At 41.8% G+C, this 24,333-nt stretch overlaps 1 protein-coding gene across 3 annotated transcripts in view; it reads right to left on the reverse strand.

Moving 5' to 3' along the window:
* cacna1ia (calcium voltage-gated channel subunit alpha1 Ia) overlaps positions 1–24,333 on the reverse strand; it is a 141,397-nt gene that overhangs the window by 67,806 nt on the left and 49,258 nt on the right. For all 3 annotated transcript variants that reach the window (XM_056401034.1, XM_056401033.1, XM_056401032.1), the window contains exon 3: positions 2,487–2,598. In XM_056401034.1, coding sequence (XP_056257009.1) covers positions 2,487–2,598 — 112 coding nt within the window. The remainder of the gene's footprint in view (positions 1–2,486; positions 2,599–24,333) is intronic.

Genomic DNA, 24,333 nt, shown 5'->3' on the forward strand with positions numbered 1-24,333 from the left:
TAATCCGACATTGGCTGCACCAGTCGGATTCCTGTTGCGCTCTGCGCTGAGTGAAAGGGGAATGAATTCATCATTGTTATTTGTCACCACCGCCAGCTTGCTCTTCAGTCAGCCTATCAGGTTTCATCGTCAACATGATTTGTAAAGAGGTTGAGGCTGTCTTGTGATGGGCCCTTTCATGATTTGAAATAGGAGCCGGGTGGAAACTACTTCATATGCTGTCACTGTGCCGCTTATTTGGCAGGAGGAGAGGACGTGGTAAGTAGGTCATCAGGAATGTAATGGTACCGTTTAAAATAAAATAATGCATGTGTCTCTTCCTCTACCTGTGGAATGAGTGACTGACGAGATTATTCAGTGTATCAAACCAAAAGGCACCATGAGGACAAATGTTCATTTCACACTGAAAGACAAATAGGACAGGAAAAGGCATATTTGACACAGTCTTTCTACAAAGTGTCAGTGAGTTTTCTGAAAATATGAAGCTCGATTAAGAAGCTTGAACAGGTCCTGATTTAAAAAGGTATAATAAGTCCTGTCCCACCCGATTCGACTTCAGGTAGAATAACAACTTTCCATTTGCAAGAAATGAGTATGCAAATACAGACAGGAGTTAAATCGGGGCCAACTAGAGAGGACCTCCACTTCCTTAGGTACAATTTCCATCCTGAACCGCAGCTTCTGGCTGTAAGTATAAGTTTGATTGTATTTTAAATTATTGACGAAGGTGTAGCACATCATGGTATACCACATGGACCCAAGTCCCCTGCCCCCTTACCCTAACTGAGGCTTTCAATCCCTGAGGTCCAGGGCTCTAAATCCCAATTTAACTCCTGCAAGGTTCCTTAACAGCCATCTGAACTGATTCTTTGGTGATGTATACATTGTTTGCGGCTATTACTCCGTCTCTTTCCTCCAGGAAGTGAGGCGGGGATACTGTATTTCAAAGAGGGCCAGAGAGGCATGTGAGGGCCACTCTAACTATCTAAGCCCTGTCAGCAAAATCCCTCCTGTTACCATTAGCAACCACCAGAACAGGACCCCTCACACTACCTGGGGAGACAATGTGCTTGTTAGAGAGACAAAGGGTGGAGGAAGGGAGAGAGAGCGAGTGTGTAGGACTGGAGAATGGGAACATAGGGAGCAGGAAGATGGTGCTGGAAAGGAAGGTCGGATAAGGTAGACAGTGAGGCAGAAAGACAATGTTGCACAGTTTTAAAACAGTAGTGAATGCATATTTGAAATATCTGCACAATAAAGAGAAAATCTGAGATAAATAAACCTATCATAGTTTGCTCTGAGGGGCTTTATTTGATATTATAATCCGTCCTAATGTGCTGTAGGAAAGTGAGATATGGCAGTACAATCAGTCTACATAGCAACAGCACATGAGAAAAACTGGCCAAAGAAACTTCTCATGCAGGTAACCGCAGACGGATTTTCAATGTCAGTGGACATTAAAAATTGCCAACAAAAAGCATGTGAGGCAGAATTAGGTCGTTCTTGTCACACCTGGAATGGAGCCTGCCAAATTTACTTCAATGAAAAGCAATTACAATCCCAGAGGTACACACCGCGTCCTCAGCCAGTTGGCAAATCACCCAGTCAGCAACACATAACCCACATCAGCCCAACACGGCTTACAAACAGAAACAAAAGGAAAACATTAGCAATTTGGCAAAAAAAATACAACACAATAATATCTACTCTAACATAAAAGGTATAAATTATAAGAAGAGAGCTCAACTTGTTACTAACACCTTTTATCACTGATGACCTGTTACAGGATCAATCAAATCCACAAGTAATGATAAAACAAGCAGATGAAAACATGGATCTACAAAGACTTTGCTTCATGACAAGTCACCTTGAGAATGAGGTGCACTGTTTCCTGTTATGTGAAAGCCTTGATAATTTAGAGAATAATCACATTAGAGTAGTGTCATGGGGCCAGCTGTGCAGATACAGTATAGAGGTAAGTGTCTGGGGAGAGATGTGGTAAAGGAACAATGAAATGGTAAACCAGTTTTGGCATTCCTACACAGATCTAACACGTCATGAAGAAATAGCCAAGACAGCGATTTAAATAACAAATTGCAGCAAAATTAGAATAAAAGCCTGTGGGTGAAGCTTTTTTGGCTGTAGCATCGGTGGCCATCCACGACCACGGTTTTCAACTGCTGGCACTTGTCAAGTGTATTCTCATCATGAAGTGGGAAAATCACATGTGGCTGCACAAGACTATATTAAAACAAACTAAGTCCCAATTCCGCATTCAGAGAGCAGGAGAAAATATAAACCTTCCAGGAGGGAAATATTCTAGCTGTAGTGTACCTGCATCACAGTTTGAGGAGCAGTGACAAGAAGAGTGGTGAGCCGTGCTGAGTTTGTGTCAAATAATTGATCGTTTTGTCCTATCGCTTCATCAGCACACTGACATGTTGTTGCTGTACACACACACGCACACACACACTGGGTTGCCTTACCTGCAGTATCTGGCAGCGGTCCGAGGTACAGTCGATGTTCTCACAGGGCTGGTACATGCCCAGTGTCACACAGTTGAGCAGGATCACCATGATGCTAATCCTCTCGAACCACGTATAAACAGGATTGAGGTTAAGGAGCAATTCAGCTGAGGAGAAATACATAGCCATACACATACTGTATATGTTTCAAACAGGGATGCAGTGGTACAAAAAAAAAAAAAAAAAAAGGCTGGGCACACACTACCTTAACTGAGGGCTGGACAAATGGGCTGATGGACGTGCCTGGTTTTAATCAAACACAATCTGTTCGGCTTATACTATTATCAATTTTTGGAATAATACTGAATCAAAACTGACTGTTAACCAAAAGCAATTGAATTTATAGAGAGGAAATCTAATTTTATGTACTTATGTCAATTTTACTGTAGCGTTTTGAAATTATGTATACAACCATTTAAATAGAGGATCTGACGGTCACTCCAGGGCAGGTTTCAATATTTCTTTTTAATTACTTTAATTAAACTCTTCAGTCTCAACAAGTCTCTCCATCACCTGGCTCCTGTGTCGGCACTGAATCAGTTTCTGTCTCTTTTCCTCCTTTATCTTCTATAAATCTTGAATCAATTGAGGAGTGGAGATGTTTCTGTCACCGCTCCTATCACCTGCGTTTCTCCCTCAGCTTCACTTGTCTTCTGTTTCACCATCCTTTCACTCTGGAAATATGAAAAGCCATATTTTAAAACGTGACGGTGCATGACGCAGTACTTAAACTTGAACTGTGTTACTTATAACAGTTGTTTACGAACAGCTGCCTGTCGTAGTGTCGTCGGGGTACTGGTTTACATTCAAGCTAACTTTACAGTAAAGATGCGGCTAAAGTGGACGGACTACACTGTAAAATACCTTTAAACTCACTCTCAGATAAAAAGCTATTTACCTCGCGGTCTTTATATTTACTGGACAGATTATAATTGCACGCAGAATGTTTCACAGTGTCATTTATGTCCTCTAAACTCTGGTACTAACCAGGGCCTCGTGGAGACAGCTACACTCAGAGTTAATTGTCTATTAGCTTCAGAGCTGGGGGTGCGTTCGTTTTAACGCCCGCATATCGCGGGTGGGTGGTGCGTTGACGGTGTTAACAGGATACAGCGCTGCTAGCATGAATATAATGTCCCAGTACCGAATTAATTAACTTGAAAGATGGTTTAACGGCTCCAATACAGCCGTGATTTCAAACAGGTGGAGATGAAGTGTTAATTTTCAGAACAATGTTCCCACTGTGAACCCCATAATGAATTTAAAACACATGTTCATTAATCAGTACTTCTCTATCATCGTTGTTTTAATCTTACAATAATTGTCAATTATCAATCATTAGGCTACCAATTATTTTAGACATTTTAATATGCAATGTGAGTGTTTTAGGGATAGCCTATATTAGAAGATTTTTTTAACCTTTAGGACAGGTTTGTTTCAACACAACCTCAGGATTTTTTGCAGCAATTCTGAATTTTAAAATGGAAAAAACATAATGTCTATCTCAGACTGCATTGGAAATACAGTGTGTACTATCATCACTATGTTCAAAATACTGTGAATATTTGGCTCAGAACCAAACTATGAATAAGTATTGAAAGAGACAGATTCACATCACAAATATCAGTCGATGCATACAAGTAACTGACTCATTCATAGCTGCAGGTACACATCATGCGAGCTAAGAGGTCACACAGCTTCAACATTGCCAGTGAGCAATTTATCAATGAAAATGAAGATTAGAATTAGTTTATTCCATTCAACATGTTTCTGCTACATGACCATATGAGTCACAAAACCAGGCTCAGCTCAGAGATGCAAAAGCTGCCAAGAGACAGGAAAACTTTTTCATATTTATTTGAAATGATGAAAGGTACAGCACCATAGAAAAATATTAACAAATTCGAAACAGTGGCAATGAAAGCTTAAGCCTTTGTTTAACACGCATATTTAACAATGTTTGATTTAAAAAACCTGTTCATCCTAAAAGATTAGAATTAAATTAAAAAAGAACAGAAGAAGGTTTTACAACAAACATAAAGTTTGAAACGTGCAAAATCCTTAAGACGTTCAGCATTTTTTGATTTCACTTTGTTCAATAAAAAAAAAAAGACTGGTATCCCATCAGTGGAAAAAGGACACTATTGAAGAGGATTGTGATATTTTTGCTTAAAAATACAAATAGTTTAAAGGTACTATATGTAAAGGTGTGAATGATTGTAATGTAACTTAAACAATGAAACCTTCCCCGGCTTTCTCTGTTTCCTGTAACAGCCAGTGGACTGATTTCTATGTCAGGGACACGGGAAGATCCCAAGAATGCGCCACTACAGCGCTAATAGTATGCAACACTAATTAACATCAGGTCAGAAACAGAATCCACTTACTTCAACAATCAACTGGCTCTGAGCACAAAAAAAAAAAAAAAAAGTTTTATCTAGTAAAACTCATCTGGCCAAACAGGAACGTGACCAACGTTGGTGGAAAACTCAGGTTACCATCAGCTGATAACGATATTACACTTTATAAATCCTATTTTCAAAGAAACAAGTCAGTCAGTCAGTGAAATTATAGTCTTGTATAGGCGGGCCTATCTCCACACTTCATTTTAGCGCTGTGCCAGTGCTGGAGACTCAGATATAGTCAAAACTCCAAATGGCCTGACTGCTCCTCCTTTTTCTCCTGGTAATCTTTATATTGGCACTATCCAAGCGCCACACAGGGCTGAGTTTCTTTGCCAGTCTGACCATCACGTCACTGTTTTGGCTGATGCCCAGGATGCTCGCTCGTGCCTGCCCACGGAGTGCGAGCACACACGAGCAACAGGGCCCTGACTGTGGTTCCTTTAGCAGTGTCATTGATAACAAGGTTTTTCTGGATGTATGAATGTATAGAACCTTTAAGTGGCATGCATGAATATTTTTTTTCTAAATTCCTTTCAAAATAAAAATGAGATGAAATACTTTTTATTAGCAATTGTCAAATATTAAAGGACTTTCCCACTGAAATGATATAATAATAATATTTCAGAGAGAGTTCACTGTCAGTTGTGTGACATTCTTTTTCAGTGGGTGACCTCTTGCTGAACCTGCCAAACACATTTCATTTCGAACTCAACTGAATTCATAAGGACAAAATGAAAACTAAAGTTATTTTGTGCAGCTCAAGGATTTTCTGAAGAAATCTTAAGTGCACTTTTATGAAAATCTTAACTGTCGATGTCTGTGCAATACACACACATACGTGCGTGCACACACACAACCCCACACCCACACCCACACACACACAAAATTTCCTTTCATCCAGGGATTATGTGGTCGCAAACATCTTTGTTATTCATTTTTTCACTGTCTCTCTCCTGCACACATCCACACACCCACACACAGAGACATCATACTCTCCATTAATCTGTATGTCTCTCCTTCCTGCTCTCCGCTGCGTCTGCTATCGCTTTAGCACTGCTCTCTGGGGGTAACGCAGTGAAATGGGGAGAAATAATATCACAATGATGAGTGCGAAAAAAAAGTTTTATTAAGCCTCTGCCTTCTCCTCTTAGTTTCCTTATCTAACCACAACCCCCTTCTATGAAATAAGGGCCTTGGCCCCTTTGGGTTAGTGCTTTTTTCTTTTCTGCAACTCTTCCTCCTCAATACCATTTCAATTTCCCAGGTGTCACCTCTCCTCCCTTTTCCTTCTATCTCAGCTTTTCATTCATTCCCAGTTGCGACAGAGCAAACGATGGACAGTTTTGCCCTCCCAGCAAAAACAAACGCTAACACTTTGGGACACATTATGCCTCAACAGGCAATGAAAAATCAATCAGGCCTGTGTGTGTGTGTGTGTGTGTGTGTGTTTGTGTAAACCGATGTGCATGTGTGTGTGTGCTTATGTATGTCTGTGTGTGTGTGTGTGTGTGTAGAACTCCCGTGGTGCAACTAGAGAACCTGCCCTGAGGTTGTGTTTTAGCAAAGCAAGAGCCAAGAACAGAGGCATGGTATGAACTCACAGAGAGAGGAGTGACACAGACAGTCTGAGAGAAAGAAGAAAAGAGAGAAAATGAATAAACACACATGCATGGTGTGGAGGAAAGCGTGTTAGGGACTTAGCTATAAACAAACACAAGACAGGAGAGAAAGGACAGACGCTATGCCGGTGAACAGTGCATGTTTTGAACTTTCTCTGCGATCAGCTTCGTAGCTCAGCACCTTTGCGCAGCAGCTCGAGTGGAAACACACAACTTCCTGCACGCTACTTCATTACATGCAAAACACCACCCCCTCAAACCCCTCTGGACTCCACACCTTCAACCCATCAAAGACAACAAAACAAAACAGTATTAGCAGCATCTGCGCTGACAGGTGAAGTGAATCAGCACTTGTTTGAGTTCAGTTTCTTTGTCATACTGACCCCAAACCTTTCCCTCCGCAGGGGGATGAAGCAGCAGGCGGCTGACTCACGCACAGCTGATTCCAGAGCGCTAGCTGATGGCTGGTCATGTCACTCCCTAATCATGTTGGGAGGACGCTAACCGAGTCTGACACCAAGGATGCTTTGAGGAGAAAGGAATGGAGGCGTGCTGTTAGCTTCAGCATTTAATTTGATTGTTCTTTTAAAGCTTTCCTGCGGGATATTTACCTTTAAAATCAGCTTCCATCTTTTTGTCTCTGCCTCTTCCCTCGCTCCTGTTTGTCTAATCTTCTTAGGATGCGGACGGGGCCTCCTCTCTCTCTTTAAATCTTCTCCTTCTCCCTACTCTCTACATCTCTACCTATTTTTTATGCCTGTCCCTTTGCGTCAATGCAGATTTGGTCAGACACTTGGCCTCCTCTTTCATCCTTTTTTTTTTTTCTATTTGGGGCTCTCCAACTTTATCAAGCTCTCTCAACAAAACATTTAAGGATCTTCACTTTGTGTCGCTGATTCTCTTTTTGTCTACTTATCTGCCTCTGTGATGCATTCAAGTAGTAAAAAGGCAGGGAGCTAGGGGAGCCCAGGTTTGACCTTATTTTCCACACAATCAGTAGGAAAACATCCTCAGAAAAAACAAATTATTCTAATCATTAAAATGTAAAAATGGAGGGCTCCGGTGCAAAAAAACAATTTATTACCTGAGTGCATTTCTTATTTATTTTGTCCCTATGAAAACTCTGTATTCCCCGCTGAGTGCAACATATAAACATTTTAAAGGAGCAGTCTTAAAACAGATTTAATATAATGTGCTAAATATTTAACCTGTGCACCCCAATTTTGCCTGTTTTCCTTCCTTTCATTTCTACGCTCATCAGGCAGATATGCCCGATATTCCTTGGCAAGCCAGACATAGTGTAATTGGCATATATATGTGGTGGCTAATAATCCAACTGACTAATGAGAGCTTCATGACAAACGAAAGTGAATGTGACATTTTTGTACAGTACCTGAGATGTCTTGCTAAAAACGTACAAAATATTATGATAAGATACAGCCATAATGTAAAACTAGACAATAAAAACATCCACAAAAGCACAGCATAACGCATGGTGTAAAATGACATAAACATTATTAGTTCCAATCCAACAGACATACAGTAGAAACAAGACTGACTGTACTGTTCTGGCTGATAGTCGATTAAGTTTGGACTTTTGATCTTTTAGTCCTTTCAATCTCAGCCTCTATCCATTTCTCATGTAATGATGACTGCTCCACATAGACTGAGCCGGAAGACGAGACCATCACAAGCCGACTGCAAGACAAAAATTTGGCTTCCTATTCGTGTAAATAATTTAACAACCAAAATCTATTTTGGTAGAATTCTTTTCTCTCCTGGAAAATAGTAAAAGTAGTACGTGTGTGTGTGTGTATGTGTGTGTGTGTGTGTGTGTGTGTGTGGGTGTGGGTGTGTTGGCGTGTGTGTGTGTGTGCGTGGTGGGTGGTTGGGGGGGTGCATTTATGTAATCCATGGAAAATGTAGGACTGACTCCATTAAATGGATGCACAAAATCAACAACTGTGTGTGTGTGTGTGTGTGTGTGTGTGTGTGTTTGCCTGCATGCGCGCGCGCGCGTGTGTGTGTGTGTGTGTGTGTGCATGTGCTTGTTAAGAACAGGATGACTCATGACTGAATGAGATCTCTGTAATTTACAATGAGGCTTTTCGACAGAGCTCCCCTCCTTAGTGCCTGCATGTGCGTGTGTGTGCATGTGTGTGCGTGTGTGTTCCTGTGAAAACCCTCAGGATCAGTCTCATTCAGAGTGAATCAAAATGACATTCTGCTTCTCACTGTGGCACTGAAGCCTGTGCCTGTCTCCTCTCCCCGTGAGAACACACCATGATAGGTCACACACTGTTACACACACACACACACATACACACACACACACACACACACACACACACACACACACACACACACACACACACACACACACACAAACACACACAAACACACACACACTTATGTGTAGTCCCAGTAAACCACTGCAGTGTTCCTGCCCTTAACAACACATACACAAAAACAGACAGACAGCCACACACACACACACATACACACACATCCTCCCCCACCACCGCTTTTGTGACAACCACTGTCCCATCTAGTTGGGTGTGTTTTCAACTTCGCTGTCTTCATGAGAATCCACAGTTGTGGCGTGTGTCACAGTGTCAGATGCTGAGTGTGACACAGAGAGAAAGGCCCCAGCTGCTGGAGGAAGGATCTGTCAGTATGACTGAGTGATGTCCAGGTAAACCGGTGTTCAAGCTGATGCTGAGATGTCTGTGCACTGTCCTTGGCATCAGACAGTCACAGTTTTGTTTTGACTCTGTAACTGCTGCACTGTGCCCCTGTTTCTCTCCCTGTCACTCCCTGTCTCTGTGTCCCTCTCCATGATTGAAGGAGTATGGCAGCCTGCCACGGATCTCCCCACCTACCTACCTCTGCTCTCATCCCTCTTTTTATCCCACTTAATTTCCTCATACCTTGTGGGAAAATTGATCAATGAGTCTATCTATGTGTCTGTCTGGGTGGCTCACATTATGGGTTTCTTCTGTCCGACCCTCTGGCTGGTTGACCTCGTTTCCTGTTGGTCCGCGAGGCTTCTCTGCCAACTCTCATTTTTGTGCCCTAATATTCGTTACTATGCCCGATCTCTATCATTTTATGTAACATGTACACAGGATTTCACCTTGTCATAGTGAGTACAGTCATTTGTTAACATACAACTGAGAAACTTGTGGGCCAATTAAAATGTTCCCACCCCTCACTATATATGCAAACAGCTGTGCAAGTACTTACAGTTAACCTTTTCAATAATGACAGAAGGCAATGCCAGAGCATTCATAATGTTCTCAACAAAGCCTTTGCCTCTGCTCAAAAGCTTTCCAAACAAACACACACACACACACACACACACACACACACACACAACACACACACACACACCTAGCACAACAAGTTAACCCCCATCTTGAAAGCCTCAAGCTAACTGTGGTATATGTTCTATAAGTGCTGCTATGCTTGTCTCAGCAAATGTAACTTTCACTTTGCCTGCTCCAGAAAATGTTTGCTTGTGAGGATATGCTCTCGCTCCCATACACACTTTCTGCCCCTCCCATCCAAAACACTGTTTTAAATTTGAGGGATTATATTTTTGCATATTTTCCGCTGCACCAAAATCCGTCTTTGCTCAATAACAATGTTGGCAGTCTTTAAGATAAGACCTTCCTCAAAATATAAGGGCTTTTAGAAAAGCGTGTGTCATGCAATGGGTAGAATGGTGGCTCAAATGTTCAAGAACCACAGATTTGCCTTCCAATGCCGTTAAAATAATAGCAGGCTCTAAAACAAAAGAAAAAAAGAAGAAGCTTGCTTTATAACCTGAGTATCATGTAGTGCTGTAAAACAGGACCAGAGTGTAGCGTGCATGGCATGACACTCTGCTGCAGTATGAAATGCAAAATATAAAGTCAAGCGGTGTTATGGGTGTGATTGCCGTAAAAGCAGACATCAAACAATACACTCCCATTTAAGGAACTCATCGACTCTGGAGCAATCAAAGCTGACAGTCGTACTGCAAACAGCCTGACACCTGTCACATCACACATCTGAAAGTGCTTTTTAACTATTAGCAGTTGAAGTCACACAAATTACAGTACATGATAAAAAATAACAGCTTTATGAAGGTATGATTCAATAGGTAACTTTAACAGGAAATTTACAAAAATAAAGGTGATGGAAGAACTGACTGAATTCAGCTGCTTGTTCTTTACACTGTAACTTGATTTGATAAAGATGAAGCATGTTTTGGTAAAAACTAGCTTGATTTCATTACATTGTTCATCACAGCTATGTAGTGACATACAATATACTTCAACTTTTGCCAGTGGTGTGAGTATTAATTGTTTGCACTGGCACATATGTGAATAACAGCCATTAAGTAAAGCCTCTCAGTAACTTGATGGACTCTCCTCTTAGTCCAAAGTTGGTTAACATTGGCTTCTCTTATTACTCCTTTATGTCCTGTAGCTGTTAAAACTGAATGAATATCCCCTAGAACAGGGATGCTACCTGAAGACAAAAAAACAGTGATTAGTGTAAATGTAATGCAAATGAATGATACGATGAAACAATGATAAAACTGTGGACTTGTGATGAAAAGATTAATGAAGACTGTTTTTATTAGATTCTGCCTTTATCAACTTAAGTTTTTATTTCATCAAATTACCCAAGTTTTAAAAACAAGATTAAACTTGATTTAATTGAAAAGAAAGTTAATCAAGTCAATTTACTTTCATCAGTGTTCTCTATAATTTAATTTATCTGAGTTTCACCTCTCACACAAGGACTTGGAAGATTAGCATTCAGCATAAATTCCTAAAAGATAAATGTAAGCATCACTGGCTGCTCTTTGATCACTCTGCAGTTCAGGGTTAAACAGTGCACATAACGCCATGTCAGCCAGTGCTCAGCAATATGGAGACATGTAGGCTGCGTTTTTTTGTCAATTTAAATATAAAAGTGGAGCGCACAGTCTGGTTTAATCTAAGCATTATAGATTGGCAGTCAGCATAAAGGAGTGAAGAGGTTCTTGATCCTTTTCTGTGAAATCGGCAAAGGCATGCTCCACTGATAAGCATATAGGTCTCATTGGAGATTGGGAAAGGCAGCAAATATTGGGTGTTTTAAATGGCTCCGACTGTGGTACATAGAATTAAGGATAACTTTGGCCTCAATTTAAATGTGTAGATGCTCTCCCCTACCCCTCGTCTCACAAATGACAACCACTTAGTTTGCCATTTCTGGCTGTAAGACAATTTCAGTATCCTCTTCAAAGTTTTTTGACAAGAAAATAACGGAGTGGACTCATTCCACAATCTAAGAAACCGCAGCGTAATTTGATAATTGCAATCCTTTACACACAAGTTCACAGACGCACATACAGACACACACACGGGAGAGACAGAAAGAAACAGAGACAGACGGACACACACTGCCAACCACACAGCCTGACATGGCAGGCAGAGACCTGGAGCACCTCTCAAGACAAGCCTATGGCCTGTAACCAAGGCAACGGGAGCAGACGGGTTGCCTCCAGCCACCGAGACAACGCAAACTGTGTGTGTCAATACTCGTGTTTGTGTGTATGTGTGTGTGTATGTGTGTGTCTGAATGTCTTTTGTGTGATGTTTGTACAAAAACATTTCTATGCAGGCAAATGTAAAACATAGGCCTTTGTGGTTTGTAATTTTTTTATGAGTTTCTAGTTACACACAGCGTCTGCATTTACAGACACGGTGGTTACATTTTCCATCCATATTTGAGCCTTTGAAGGCTCATGGTGTGTGTGTGTGTGTGTGTGTGTGCGGGCGCGCGCGCGCGTGACTGTGTGCGTCTGTGTATCTGTCGTTCTTCTCATATCAGCTCAGCACAGCAGGTGCCTTGCTCCAGTACATTGCTGCCGCTAGTGAAGCTGAATGTATTGCAGACACCATGGGAAATATAAGCCAATACTTTTTACTTTCTGTGCTTGTGTGTGTGTGTGTGTGTTAGGAAGAGAGAGAGATAGAGAAAGAACGACATGACTCAATGAGATGGGAAAGAGGAAACTGAAAGACAGACAGAAGGAGACCAATATAAACTGAGCGTACAGAGGCGAGTCGTGGGTGAAAAAGGAAGTCGGTAAGAGTGCAAAAGCGAGCAAAAAAATGCGGAAAAGGCATGCGCAGGGAAAAATAGAAAGGTGGGAAGAGGAGGGGAAATAGATAAAGACTAGAGAGTTTGGTGGGTCAGTAGATAGCAGCACATGCAGTGTACTCACAAGCCATTAGTTTGAATTCGACACAGGGTCAGAGTATTGGAAACAGGCGTAAGAAGAGGGAGAAGAAGAAAAAGAGATGTGATGACAGGACTATGCTGCTGACATCTGCAGGGACCAGTCAGACTCTGATGTGACAAGCGACCATCCTCACCAGCTCTCAACCCCCCCCCCCCGCCATCTGTCCTTCTCTCCATCCGTAATGTATTCTATCTCTTGTCACAAGTAAAAACCTTGCATTTGCAAAAACCAAAAAAAAAAAAAAGGTGAGCCATTACACTGTGAGTTCTCATCAAGGAACACTACTGACAATCATATGCCTCTAAATGCAAGAACTATTCGAACCCCTTTGGCGTTTCATAGCAACTTGACTGGTCACATGTGGTGACACCATCTGCTCTGTGATCTCTCCACCAACTTCCCACCTCCTTGCTGCCACTAGGACAGCAAGTGAATGTCAGAGCAGCAGAGCTGGACATTGTTTGCTCCAGAAGTACCAGTTGTCTTCAGCACTATTAGCACTCGGAGAAAAGGCAAACAAGAAAAGCATTTCCAAAGCATTTGCTATTAAATGGACTGACAATCCTATTACGGCCTGGAATGTATCTCCCGCCACATCTCACCCCTCATGCATCTGTGGGTCTGCTCTCGACTAATTTGGTCGCAGCGTGTGGAGCAAGGAGCTCACAGATTGACTTGAAGCCTGTGTCCAAAATCAGGGGCTGGAAAAAGTCACTTCAGGGGGTAAATAACTTCCCTGTGGCTTTAAGCAGTTTAAGCAGAAGTTATATGGATATGTGTTGGGTTAAAAATAATAACTCATACTGCAAGCTATCATAAATTGCCTCCCAATTAGGTGTTTTGTTGATTGTAAGAAACCTGAAAGAAAAAACTTTTTTTTTTTTTGGTGAGTCGTAAAAAAACATTGATTTTCTTGAGGCTAATTTGAGAACAGAGAGGCAAGTTCACGGGCTTCCCTGCACACTATAATTACTCGTATTGCACAATTTATTTAAAAAAAAGACACGAAACAGACTGATAGCACAGATACTAACAGACGAGTGACCAGTCAAACAGTTGATCTGCTGCTTCTTTAAGAGACGGCAAACATTAATCTCACCTTGTCAAACTGACAAACCTGTCATGCTGAGGATCCCATACTTAAATTTTGCCATCTGTTCAACATGTAATGTAGCTGAAACATCTTTTTCAATCTGTACGTCAGCCCCTTTTTCATTACTCACTTGTCCATTCCACAACGACAGAACAGCAACACAACCATGGCAGTAATTCTGGGCGAGTCTAACTTGTAGAAAGTCTTTCTGGGAAGCTTGTCGCTTACACACCTCCTCAGGGGCCACATAATGCGACACAAGTCAGTGTGGAAATCTGCCCATATGGTCTTGTAATCTCTGCTCTCAGTTTTGAAAGCTGTGATTAATTTACTAGTCTGTGTTCTTTCGGTGACTGCCTGCAGCAAATTTTCATCATATTACTCAAGATGGACCGGACAAACCAGAGCTAAAACATTGTAATTAAATAATCCTAGTCAGAGTAATACTTTGAGCTGGGCGATTCTGCTACATTTACAACATCTGATGAAAGAAAAGATCATCTTAATGGGAGATGCACGTATAGAGTCAGCACATTATGAAATTAATTAGATGATTCCTCGGGAGAATGTGTGTGATATGTGAACCATGTTAGACTTCAGGCCCCCCACCCCTGGGTAGAACACAAACAACACCATCATCACTCTCTGAACTGACAGAGGGAAGTGAGGATAACAGAGATCAGAAGGAGGAAATGGGGATGAGGAGGATCTGGTTGAGAAGGGAACTATAAGCCCTCATCTCTCTCATCTCTTCATCCATATTTCAACAGGGGTCTAATGGGCTGACATGATCCCTTGTTACAAACAGAGGGAGAGAGGGGGACTGAGTATGAGAAGGAAACAAGAGAGATGGACTCAGCTGTGGCAGTGTGATCTGATTTCTTGCTCTTTTCTTTAAGAATTACATCCATTTGATATTTACACACATAACAAGCAGCTTTGCCACATCTCTCATGATGAAATCTAATTCAATCTGCACTAAATCTGAGCTGTAAAAAAAAAAAAAAAGTTTGGGATCACTTTTACCAGGCAGCACAAATGACAGAGCACCGTACTGTATATCCACAAGCAAGTCTGCACGACTTACAGCAAGAAAGATCTCTCTCTCTCTCATTCATACACAGGCTCGATTGCCTGCTCTTCAGACCGACAGGGGTGCAGCTTGAACTTTCAGATTTTCTCTTCACTTTTCTGTCTGTCCTTTCTCTCTCTGGCAATCGATTTCCTCATGATTGGTTATAGGCTCCCCGAGTGTTCGCCTCTAATTGCAGGCATGGCAAGTGGATCCCAGAGCTTCACAGGTGTTTCATGAAAGGAGAACAAACAAGCCGAGAGTAGCACAGCAGATGAATGAGGCGACATAGTGTCTCTCTCCCTCTGTCTCTCTCTGACTCTCACACTCACTCCCACTCTTAAGAACAAAAAGAATTATTAACAGGCTGTGATCCCGCCATTTGTGATGCTAATTTTCCAGCAGAAAGGTGAAGGTCTCTCTGTCTTTCTTTTTCTTTTCTCTCTCTCTCTAAATCCCTTTCTCCGTTTACTGTTTTTCGAACTGTTTTGTAGGCTACCAGTGTTTACGCGTAAATAGCTTCTCTTAATATCAAGTGAGTTTTGTGTGAACTGGAATCAAGTTGTGTCCAGAATACATGATATGGATTCCTGATGTTAGTAAGTGATGCATTGACAACTCAGTCAATTAATATGATCAGAATCTTAGATTTCCACAACCAACCTAACCTGATCTGTCCATGATCTTCTCTTTATAAGCTCGGCGCTATTTGTACGTTTTTCTTTGCCGCCAAATGTGGTTTCTTACCGGGAGCGGATGGTGGTGATTGTTGCTTGACATGAGCTTCAGCCATCGTGGTCTTTAATGTACAAGAGGTTATGATAATTCCTCTGAACAGATCATTGAATTACAAAAAATATGGGTTAAACAACATGTTGGTTTCTGTACATGTATGTATATAAAAGTATGATAATAAAATACTGTAGAGTCTCGCAGAGAAATGTTGGCATTTAGTGTACTCAAATGCTTTATTGTAAACCAACAGAGGCTACTGTGGACTCTAGCTGATGCCAAAGGAAAGACGTTCTATTATGGCCTAAATTTCATCCCAGGTTCAGTAGAGCTGCTGTGACAGCTTTCTCTCTGCTCCCGGTCTTGCAGCAGTTTCTCTCTACCACCCCCCCCAAAAAAAACCAACAACAACAAAGTAGTCACTTCCATCTCCCCAAGTATAATCCACAAGGCACACAGAGTGACTGACAGCTATCAAGACTGACAGGTTGAACCCCTTGAATAAAGCTCCTAAATCCTGGGGAAATATACAGTAACATAAAAGTAACTTTCACTTCCAAGATTCCAGATGAGTAAGATTTTACCATATTCTTCTATATGTTTATTCATCTATACATCATGTTTTGTACATTGGTTTATCTAAGTTTGAAAGGTGCTATGCTTTTCAATAATTTTTGCTAAAAGTATATGCAGTCGCTATAAAATGTTCTTGGAGCTAACAGAGGAAGAAAATTATGCACACACACACATACGCACCAATATAGTACATCATTTCCATTTTCCCTGTCCTTTTTTTCTTTGACCTTGCTTCTTTTCTCTCTCCCTTGTTTCTCTCTAAGTATGAAGAGGTGACTCTGTGACCCTGCCTTCTGTCTATAAAGGATTTCTACCCAGTCAACAGGGAAACAAAAATCGAAAAACTTTCTGTTTTTTTCTTTTTTTCTGTCTTAAACCAGGCATGGTTTACCTGCTTAAAGCTGTTTAAAAGAAAAAAGGGTTTGTGACAATTAAAATACACATGCAAAGAACCAGGTTTATCTATTTAAAACACAAAGGGAATACAGTATGATAGTAGTATAACAAAGCGTTTGATTGTGCATTGACTCAGTGTTTTCATGTTATCAAAACAAGCCTTTCATTGAGTAAATTTATTTGCTAGCCGCTAACTCAACCGCAACTAAATGAAAATAAACCCTCATCTTTGTTTCCTCAATGTGAAATTTTACAACTTCAGGGGATTTTTCTTTTTCTTTCAACACACTACAAGGACATATGTGGTATGTAGAAAGCAGGTGCAGGTGCGCACACACACACACACACAAACACAATACTTCATCACCTGTTTCACCATAAACCAGAATCTTCTATTATATTTTTCTCAGTTGGTTCACTTCAGAAAATTCTGATTGCTTCTGTCGCAGCGAGTGTGCAGAAAACACTGCAGGTCCAGTGGTTAGTTCGCAGGAAGCGCTGAACCCTGCAAGTTCGTGTCCCACTAAGTGGTTTTGCCCTGACTTGCCATTCCCATTTGTTTGCAAGTTAACTTTGTTGAGAGAGGGCTCAAAGGGTGAGTAAAGTACTTCAGCAGGTCTCTAAGTCGACACACCCTATTCTCTGGCTCTCTCTAGTCCATTCCTTCATTTTTCTGTCCTTATCAGACTACTACAATATTAATTCACGTGCTGAAAGACTGAAATGAAGTAGAAGAGGGGACTCAATAATGCATAGCACCCTCTTCAGTATTGCTAGCTTCAGGTGAAGCTTGTAAAAAATTAGGACATTGAAATGAAGAGCAAGCTTGACTGGCTAAATGAGGTCTAAGTTTACTTTTTAACTGGCGGAGAAAGTTTTAGCTTCAGTGCAGTTGGTCGGAATAAGTTTGTCTTTATCTCCAGTGTCTGTGTGAGTGTTTGGACTGGTGGCAAGTCCCTTGTAGGCATGTCAGCACAGCAGGAAAGCCAATGTTCCCGTCTTTATTAATTACTACCTTACACACACACACACACACACATATGCTCACACATACACACATTTGCCTGCCCATACATACCCACACCTCCATTAAACTACTCGACAAAACACATGCGATTACACCTTGATTCAAGCACACACCTGTCTTCTGACATCTCATCCTTTTAGTTTTGCAGTTACTCAGATTTCATCACACGCACGCACACACACATGCACATACATGCAAAGTAGCTACAAGAAGCTAGTAATTTGTCATATATACCCTCTGCACTTCTACTTACTCATGCTTGGTTAGGACAGAAAGGCCACTGAAGAAGCAGATGAGGCAGAATGACGAGCCAAGCTGCTAGCTTCAACTAGAGGCTGCTAGCATGACCCAGCAAAAACCTTGGTGAGCTGGAAGCATGACATTACATGACATGTAATATTTACAGAGGTCAGACTTGTTCTTCTTTTTCTCTGTGGGGCCATAAAGCAAGATTTCTCTGCCAAAAGAGGCAAAAAAACATGTCAAGCTGTTGTTTAGCTTTGCATTATTCATTTGCTTAGCTTAGCAATGGCATGGCAATGGCTGTATGTCGCTCCCAGCTCTCATAACTACCATTTGTAATGCGTCCAAGCTTCTCCACAGGGCTGACCCATACTCTCGTTTTCATTGCCATCATTATAAGAGTCAAACAGCCATTCCCTCATTTTAATGTGCCAGATAATCAGCCTACTTGTGAAGGGCAGAATGTGAGCACAGCTGCCAAGTCTCTCGGCCAGAATGTTAACTAAAACAAAATGAAAAAAAAAAAAAAAAAAGAGGGCAGGACACTCGCCAATGGGTTTACATACCAAATATTAAGACTAAACATTATGGTGCAATAACAATGAGTCATTTTAACACCAGTGGTTTGTCAGCGAGTCCTTGGGGAAAGTAGGGAATGTTTGGCAGGGAACGTAGATCTAAGATGATCTAAAGTCTCTGGGACATCAAGGTGCCCTTGTACAAGGCATGTAAACCTCAACAGCTCCGGTTGTCCTGGTCGTTATTGGCACAAGAGTGTGTCTGTGCTGGGCAGCTCCAATGTGTGAGTATGCAGCTCTCAAATTATACAGCACAGCGATATTGACAAATGCCTGCATGCTGCAAAAAACTGCTCTCTGTGTATTAAAGCAGTAAAATAAGAAATACGCCCAATGCATTATGAATCTTTTGCAATAATCATTCCACTGATGTCATTATTCACCTGTCTGATTTGAGAACGATAGAAAAATCGAGGAATTGTAAGATGTGACAGAAATATGTTGAAAAAAAAAAAAGGTCCACCCTTTGCCAACCATTTCAATGAAAACACTTTAATCTCATACCCCAGCTTCAAATATGGCAGCAGTTTCAAAAAGCCCTATGAAGCTCACACTGCAGTGACACAAAAATGAACATGAAGGAACAAAAGAACTTCTCTCCCCTTCTCCCCTCATTCCGTTTGTTTAAATGGGAGCAATTTCACTCATCGTATTGCTTTATCTTTCTTCTTCTCTCCTCTCTCCCTCTCTCAGGAAGTTTCGTCCTTCTCTCGCTGTGCTGGGGCTAAATCCTCCCTTGAGGCGATGTCAGAGTTCAGTCTAGAGACAAGCTGTGTGTGTGTGTGTGTGTGTGTGTGTGTGTATCAGTATCTAAAAACTACACAACGCAAAATTTTGAAAAGCAGTCATTTGTCAGCTTCATTTTTCAGGTCTTGTTGGGTAAATGATCTGGAGCAGGGGCCAGGCTAGAAACACGGCCCTCCTTTTTCATCAAAAGTAAACATTGAGGTCAACATTTCATAGGTGGTTGTCACGTGACATTACAAATCAGTTCTGAAATAAAATCAGACTAGCGGGCAATGCCTACAAGGCGCAGAAAAGATTTTAACACAGGTTACATTAGCTCACTGGTTAGCTAAAGCATAACCAAGGTCAGTCATTGCAGCTCAACTGGTTCCATTGATATTAATAGGCACTGGCAGTGATTGTACTCTGTGGGATCACATCTCTGCAGGTTGGCAGGCTCAGGTATGGGCAAGCACAATAACACACATACGCACACACACGCAAAGATGTGCGCACACAATACACCTGCCCACAGTGCGGCAAGGCATTTGAAGGCATTAGCACACGCCGGTTCATACGTGCTCTCATGTGAACACACAGGCACATAACAGGGGGGGAGAAGATGCTACTGTTGCATTAGCAGAAGCATTAAATTATATTTTGAAATAATAATCTTTTCCTCATTTTGTTGACGAATAATAACACTTTAGATTCTCACAAATTCTCAGAACGTACTTGACAAAATCTCTAGTTTGATTCCTTGATGTACAGCACCACTAAACACACTAAACACACTCAGCTCTCACTCAACCTAAACAAAGTATAATTTGTTCTTATAATGTTTACATTGTTATTCTAATGAGGAGCTCCCTCTACTCACTGAAATTCCATGTATTGACAAGACTAAACCTCAGGTGTGTGGGCAAGAGTGACGGGGAATAAAAGCGAGTTTAAAGGCAAATGTTGTTGAAATAATCTGACAGCTACAAATTAAATGCAGATCAGTGTGGCTCTTCACCACTGAGGCGATTACAATCAAATGAAGCTTGGCAGTGTGTTGTTAACGTTTAACTGAACAGTGGTGAGGTTGGACGAACACGCTCTTCTCCATCATTTGGACATTATGGATGTCTGTTATTGTTTGTAAATACTGAGTTCCATGAGCGTATATAGCCCTAGTTTCTATTCTTAGTAAAATTTCAGTCATACTAACAACCTTTCTAACCCAGTCCTAAAATTGCCTAACATGACATGATGGATACCAATGGAAATGTGGGGAATTACACCCACTCAATACCAGCGTTGGCCCAATTCACCATGACATCTGCTCACTGACTTGCCTACAGCTCTGTGAGTGATGTCTGTCATGCTGACACTCTCTGTCCCTTTTTCTGTTACGCTCTCTTCCGTCTGCTTAACTTTGTCTTGAAACTGTAACTCAAAGAAGCAGGCAAAGAGAGGATGGAAGAGAAGAAGAGTGACAAACCTGGGCAAGTGATAAAGAGGAAGAGATGGGGAGCCTATTAATCACATGTAGCAAGGACGCAGATTCAGCACATTCCAGGGAGTAACTGGCACATCAGCAGCAACTCTATCCTCTAATTAATGTCCTACTAAAGAAATATCTCCATTACTGAACCCTTTGCGTTTAATGTCTGGGCTTCTGTTTGACTAAGAGATATATTGATGGCACTGGCCGTGGAATTATACCAACACTATTGATTCTCTTGCCTCATTTATACTATTAATGTGCAATTTGTACGTGTTTATCTTACGTGGACGAGGCAAAACACATGTTAATATAAAGTGTGAAAGCGCACAAAATGAGCAGCAATCAATGTGAACCCTTTCAGATCAAAATGATATACACAAACCAAAAACAGAGGCATACACGAGGGGAAGTACCATAAAAAAAACACCCAAGTACGTCAGTTGTGACACAACCTGACATAGGTATTGAACAGGAAACCTATATACAGCATGTACCAGAATCCGTCACTTAAGTGTCTGGTCTATGAACCAATTAAACAGCCACTCACACACCAGTGCTAGTCTTGGGACTGTAAAAGGTCCTGTAGTACCGGACGCATGTTCTGATCAATAACTTATTGATGACGAGGGGCGCGGCCTGAAGGATGTTAGGTAGGATTGAGGCGCGTGTTTGTGTGTGTGTGTGTGTGTGTGTGTGTGTGTGCATGTGTTGGTGTGGTGGTAAAAGGGTCACAGTATCCCTCATGTCTCTCGGGCTGCAAATGCATCAACACAAACATGCGCAGGGAAAATGAGAACGCGCGTGGTCACATTCTCACGTAACTTTAGACGGGCCAGCTCAAACGTTTATGGTGACATGTTGAGGGAGAAAAAAAAAATAATAATGAAGAGGGTGAGGGAGTGGAAGTGAGAGAATGCGCGAGTGAAACAGATGGAGTGGAAACAAATGTTTTGTGATAACATCATTTAAACAGTGCTTGGCTCTCTGAGGGCCCTGGCTGTCTTTACACTCCCGCTCGCATTCGTTTGACTGGGAAAATGGCCAAAAGGATGGGCCAAAAGGACACGCACTCTTTCTCTCGCTCTCTCTCTCTCTCTCTCTCACCCCCCCCCAATCCCCTGCCAAGAGACTAAATTGTACAAAATTGTGCTGTCAAGTCTTATTTGTGAGAGAAATAGCGCACTGGGTATTACTTGAAGACAGCAGGTTGCTTGGCGAGTTCTGACGAATCATCTTATTTCTGTGTGTGTAGGCTTGGGTCATAATGTGTACGCTCCTAGTTGAAGGACGAAGAAAATGTGTGTGTATGTATGTGTATGTGTGATCGCCTAAAAAACATTATGTGTGGAAGGATGTACTGTGAGTTGGTGAGTGCAAATCTGTGCGTGACACAGCACACACAATGACGCACTCAACCGCACACAATTGACCCCTACCAAGAACCCTAATTAAGGCTATCAGTGGTCTTTGGTACAGTATGATGCAATAAGAACAGGAAGAAGAGATAGAAGAAGAGAACACATCAGCGTGCGTCCCTGCCTTCATGGTATGTCTGACATAGTAAAGACAAGTGTAAAAAGAGTGTTGGATGGCAGTTCTCCCTTTGTTTAGTTGCATGCAGTCATTATAAATAAAATTATTGTGCATTTTTATTCCCCCCACCACCATCACACACACGCGCACGCATGCACACACGGAGTCACCAGACGAGGACTTTTACCACGAGAGTTTAACACTCCAGCAATTTCTCTGTTTCCCTAAGGAGGGGCCCTGGCTGTGTAGGAATCTGATGTAGAGACACAATCCCCTGCTGGCTTCCCACCTGCAGCGGCGGAGTGATTCCCTCTGAACTGCTTCTCAAGCATTTTTTTATTTTTATTGAATGATCATTTTACATGAGAAGTAGGTGAAAATGGCCCCATTTACCCTATGTTACAACACCACTGCATTTATTACTCCCCTATAACTCTATTCATTCCCCCTTTCCTCTTCCTCCCTCCTCCCTCCCCCACTGAACAGTTTGTTGCTCTGCGAGCTCATATCACTTGCGCTTGCTGAGGTAATGTCACTGACTCAGGCGCTGATTCTATTACATGACACGTCTATAGAGTTTGAGAAGAAACTTACCAACTCAGCTGCTTGGGGAGAACATCAAAACCGGTTGTGTGTGTTTGTGTGTGTGTGTGTGTGTGTGTGTATGAGTGTGTGTGTGTATGAGTGTGTGTGTGTGTGTGTGTGTGTGTGTGTGTGTGTGTGTGTGTGTGTGTGTTAGTAAGTTTAAAGCTGATATTTAATGACCTAAGCCCCAAGGCTCATTTGAGCTGCAGATACCAGCAGTCAACTTATGTCCCAACATCTGGGTGGTTACACACACACACAGACACACACCACACACACACACACACACACACACACACACACACACACACACACACACAAGGCCTGAGCTTTTATCATTGGCCAGAGGAAGGGTTTTAGCATCCGCCCTGACAGATGCCGCCCACACATCAACAAACACACCACAGCCAGTGGAAAAACACTGGAGAAGGATTGAGGCAGAGTATGATCCATACGTGTGTAACATATATCTGACAGCTAGGATTATGTGTATATATGAGAGGGTGCAACGTGAGAGAGAGTTTAACGTGTTTGTGTGTCCGTGTATGTGTGTGTGTGTGTGTGTGCATGCGAGACAGTGACAAAGCAGGGCCATTTCAGTGGGTCCCTAGTGGTCACTAACTCTTTCCTCTCTCTTTGTCACCTCTCTCTACATGTCTTTTTTCTCTCTCTCCGTCTTAAGCTCCACTTTGTCTCTTTTCTTCTCTCCCTGTCAACCGCCCCCCTCCTTCCATCCTGGTTCTGTCTCTCTCCCCTTCGAGAGCTGACAGAGCGATAAAGGAATACGCCCTGGAGAGAGTAAGGGTCACTGGACAGAAGTCGGGGGAAAATGTCGTGGGTCAATGTTGAAAGACTGAGGTATGGATATATCATCTTTCCACCAGGTCAAGGTGCAGATAAAATCACTAAATCACCAAGGCATGCTCACAAGTGTACAAAACACTACATCCACCTCTTCCCGCCTCTTCCGTGAAACACACATCTCATCTCATTTAAAGGCAGAAAAGGAGATGTAGATGAACAGGGAGGGTGGAGAGCTTCCATATTCAAAAATGCTGATTGCTGAATATTTTTGCAACTTTTGTTCGAGTAATCATATTTTGGCATTGCACCATACCTCCATTTTTTTTCACCAGTAATGCATTCTTAGTCAGAGACACTTACTCCAAGGAACTGACCAGTAATAAAATAGTTTTACAGTAGCGAAACAACAGAAACAACTTCGAGAAAGATCATGATTTGGGTTAAAACAAGTTTTCAATAAGGTTTGGGAATAATTGTGGTCATGGTAAATAGAGACTGTCGGTGGGAAAAGAACAGCGGTGTCCCATGTTGAAATCCACCTGACCTCTTCACTCTGCAGAATTTGACACTTTGTTGTAAAGTCATCACCACTCTGCCGATGCCACCGGTCGGCTTCCCTAACTGGGAGCTTGCTGATAAGA

The sequence above is a fragment of the Seriola aureovittata genome, chromosome 17, assembly GCF_021018895.1.
Source record: "Seriola aureovittata isolate HTS-2021-v1 ecotype China chromosome 17, ASM2101889v1, whole genome shotgun sequence".
NCBI lineage: Eukaryota > Metazoa > Chordata > Actinopteri > Carangiformes > Carangidae > Seriola > Seriola aureovittata.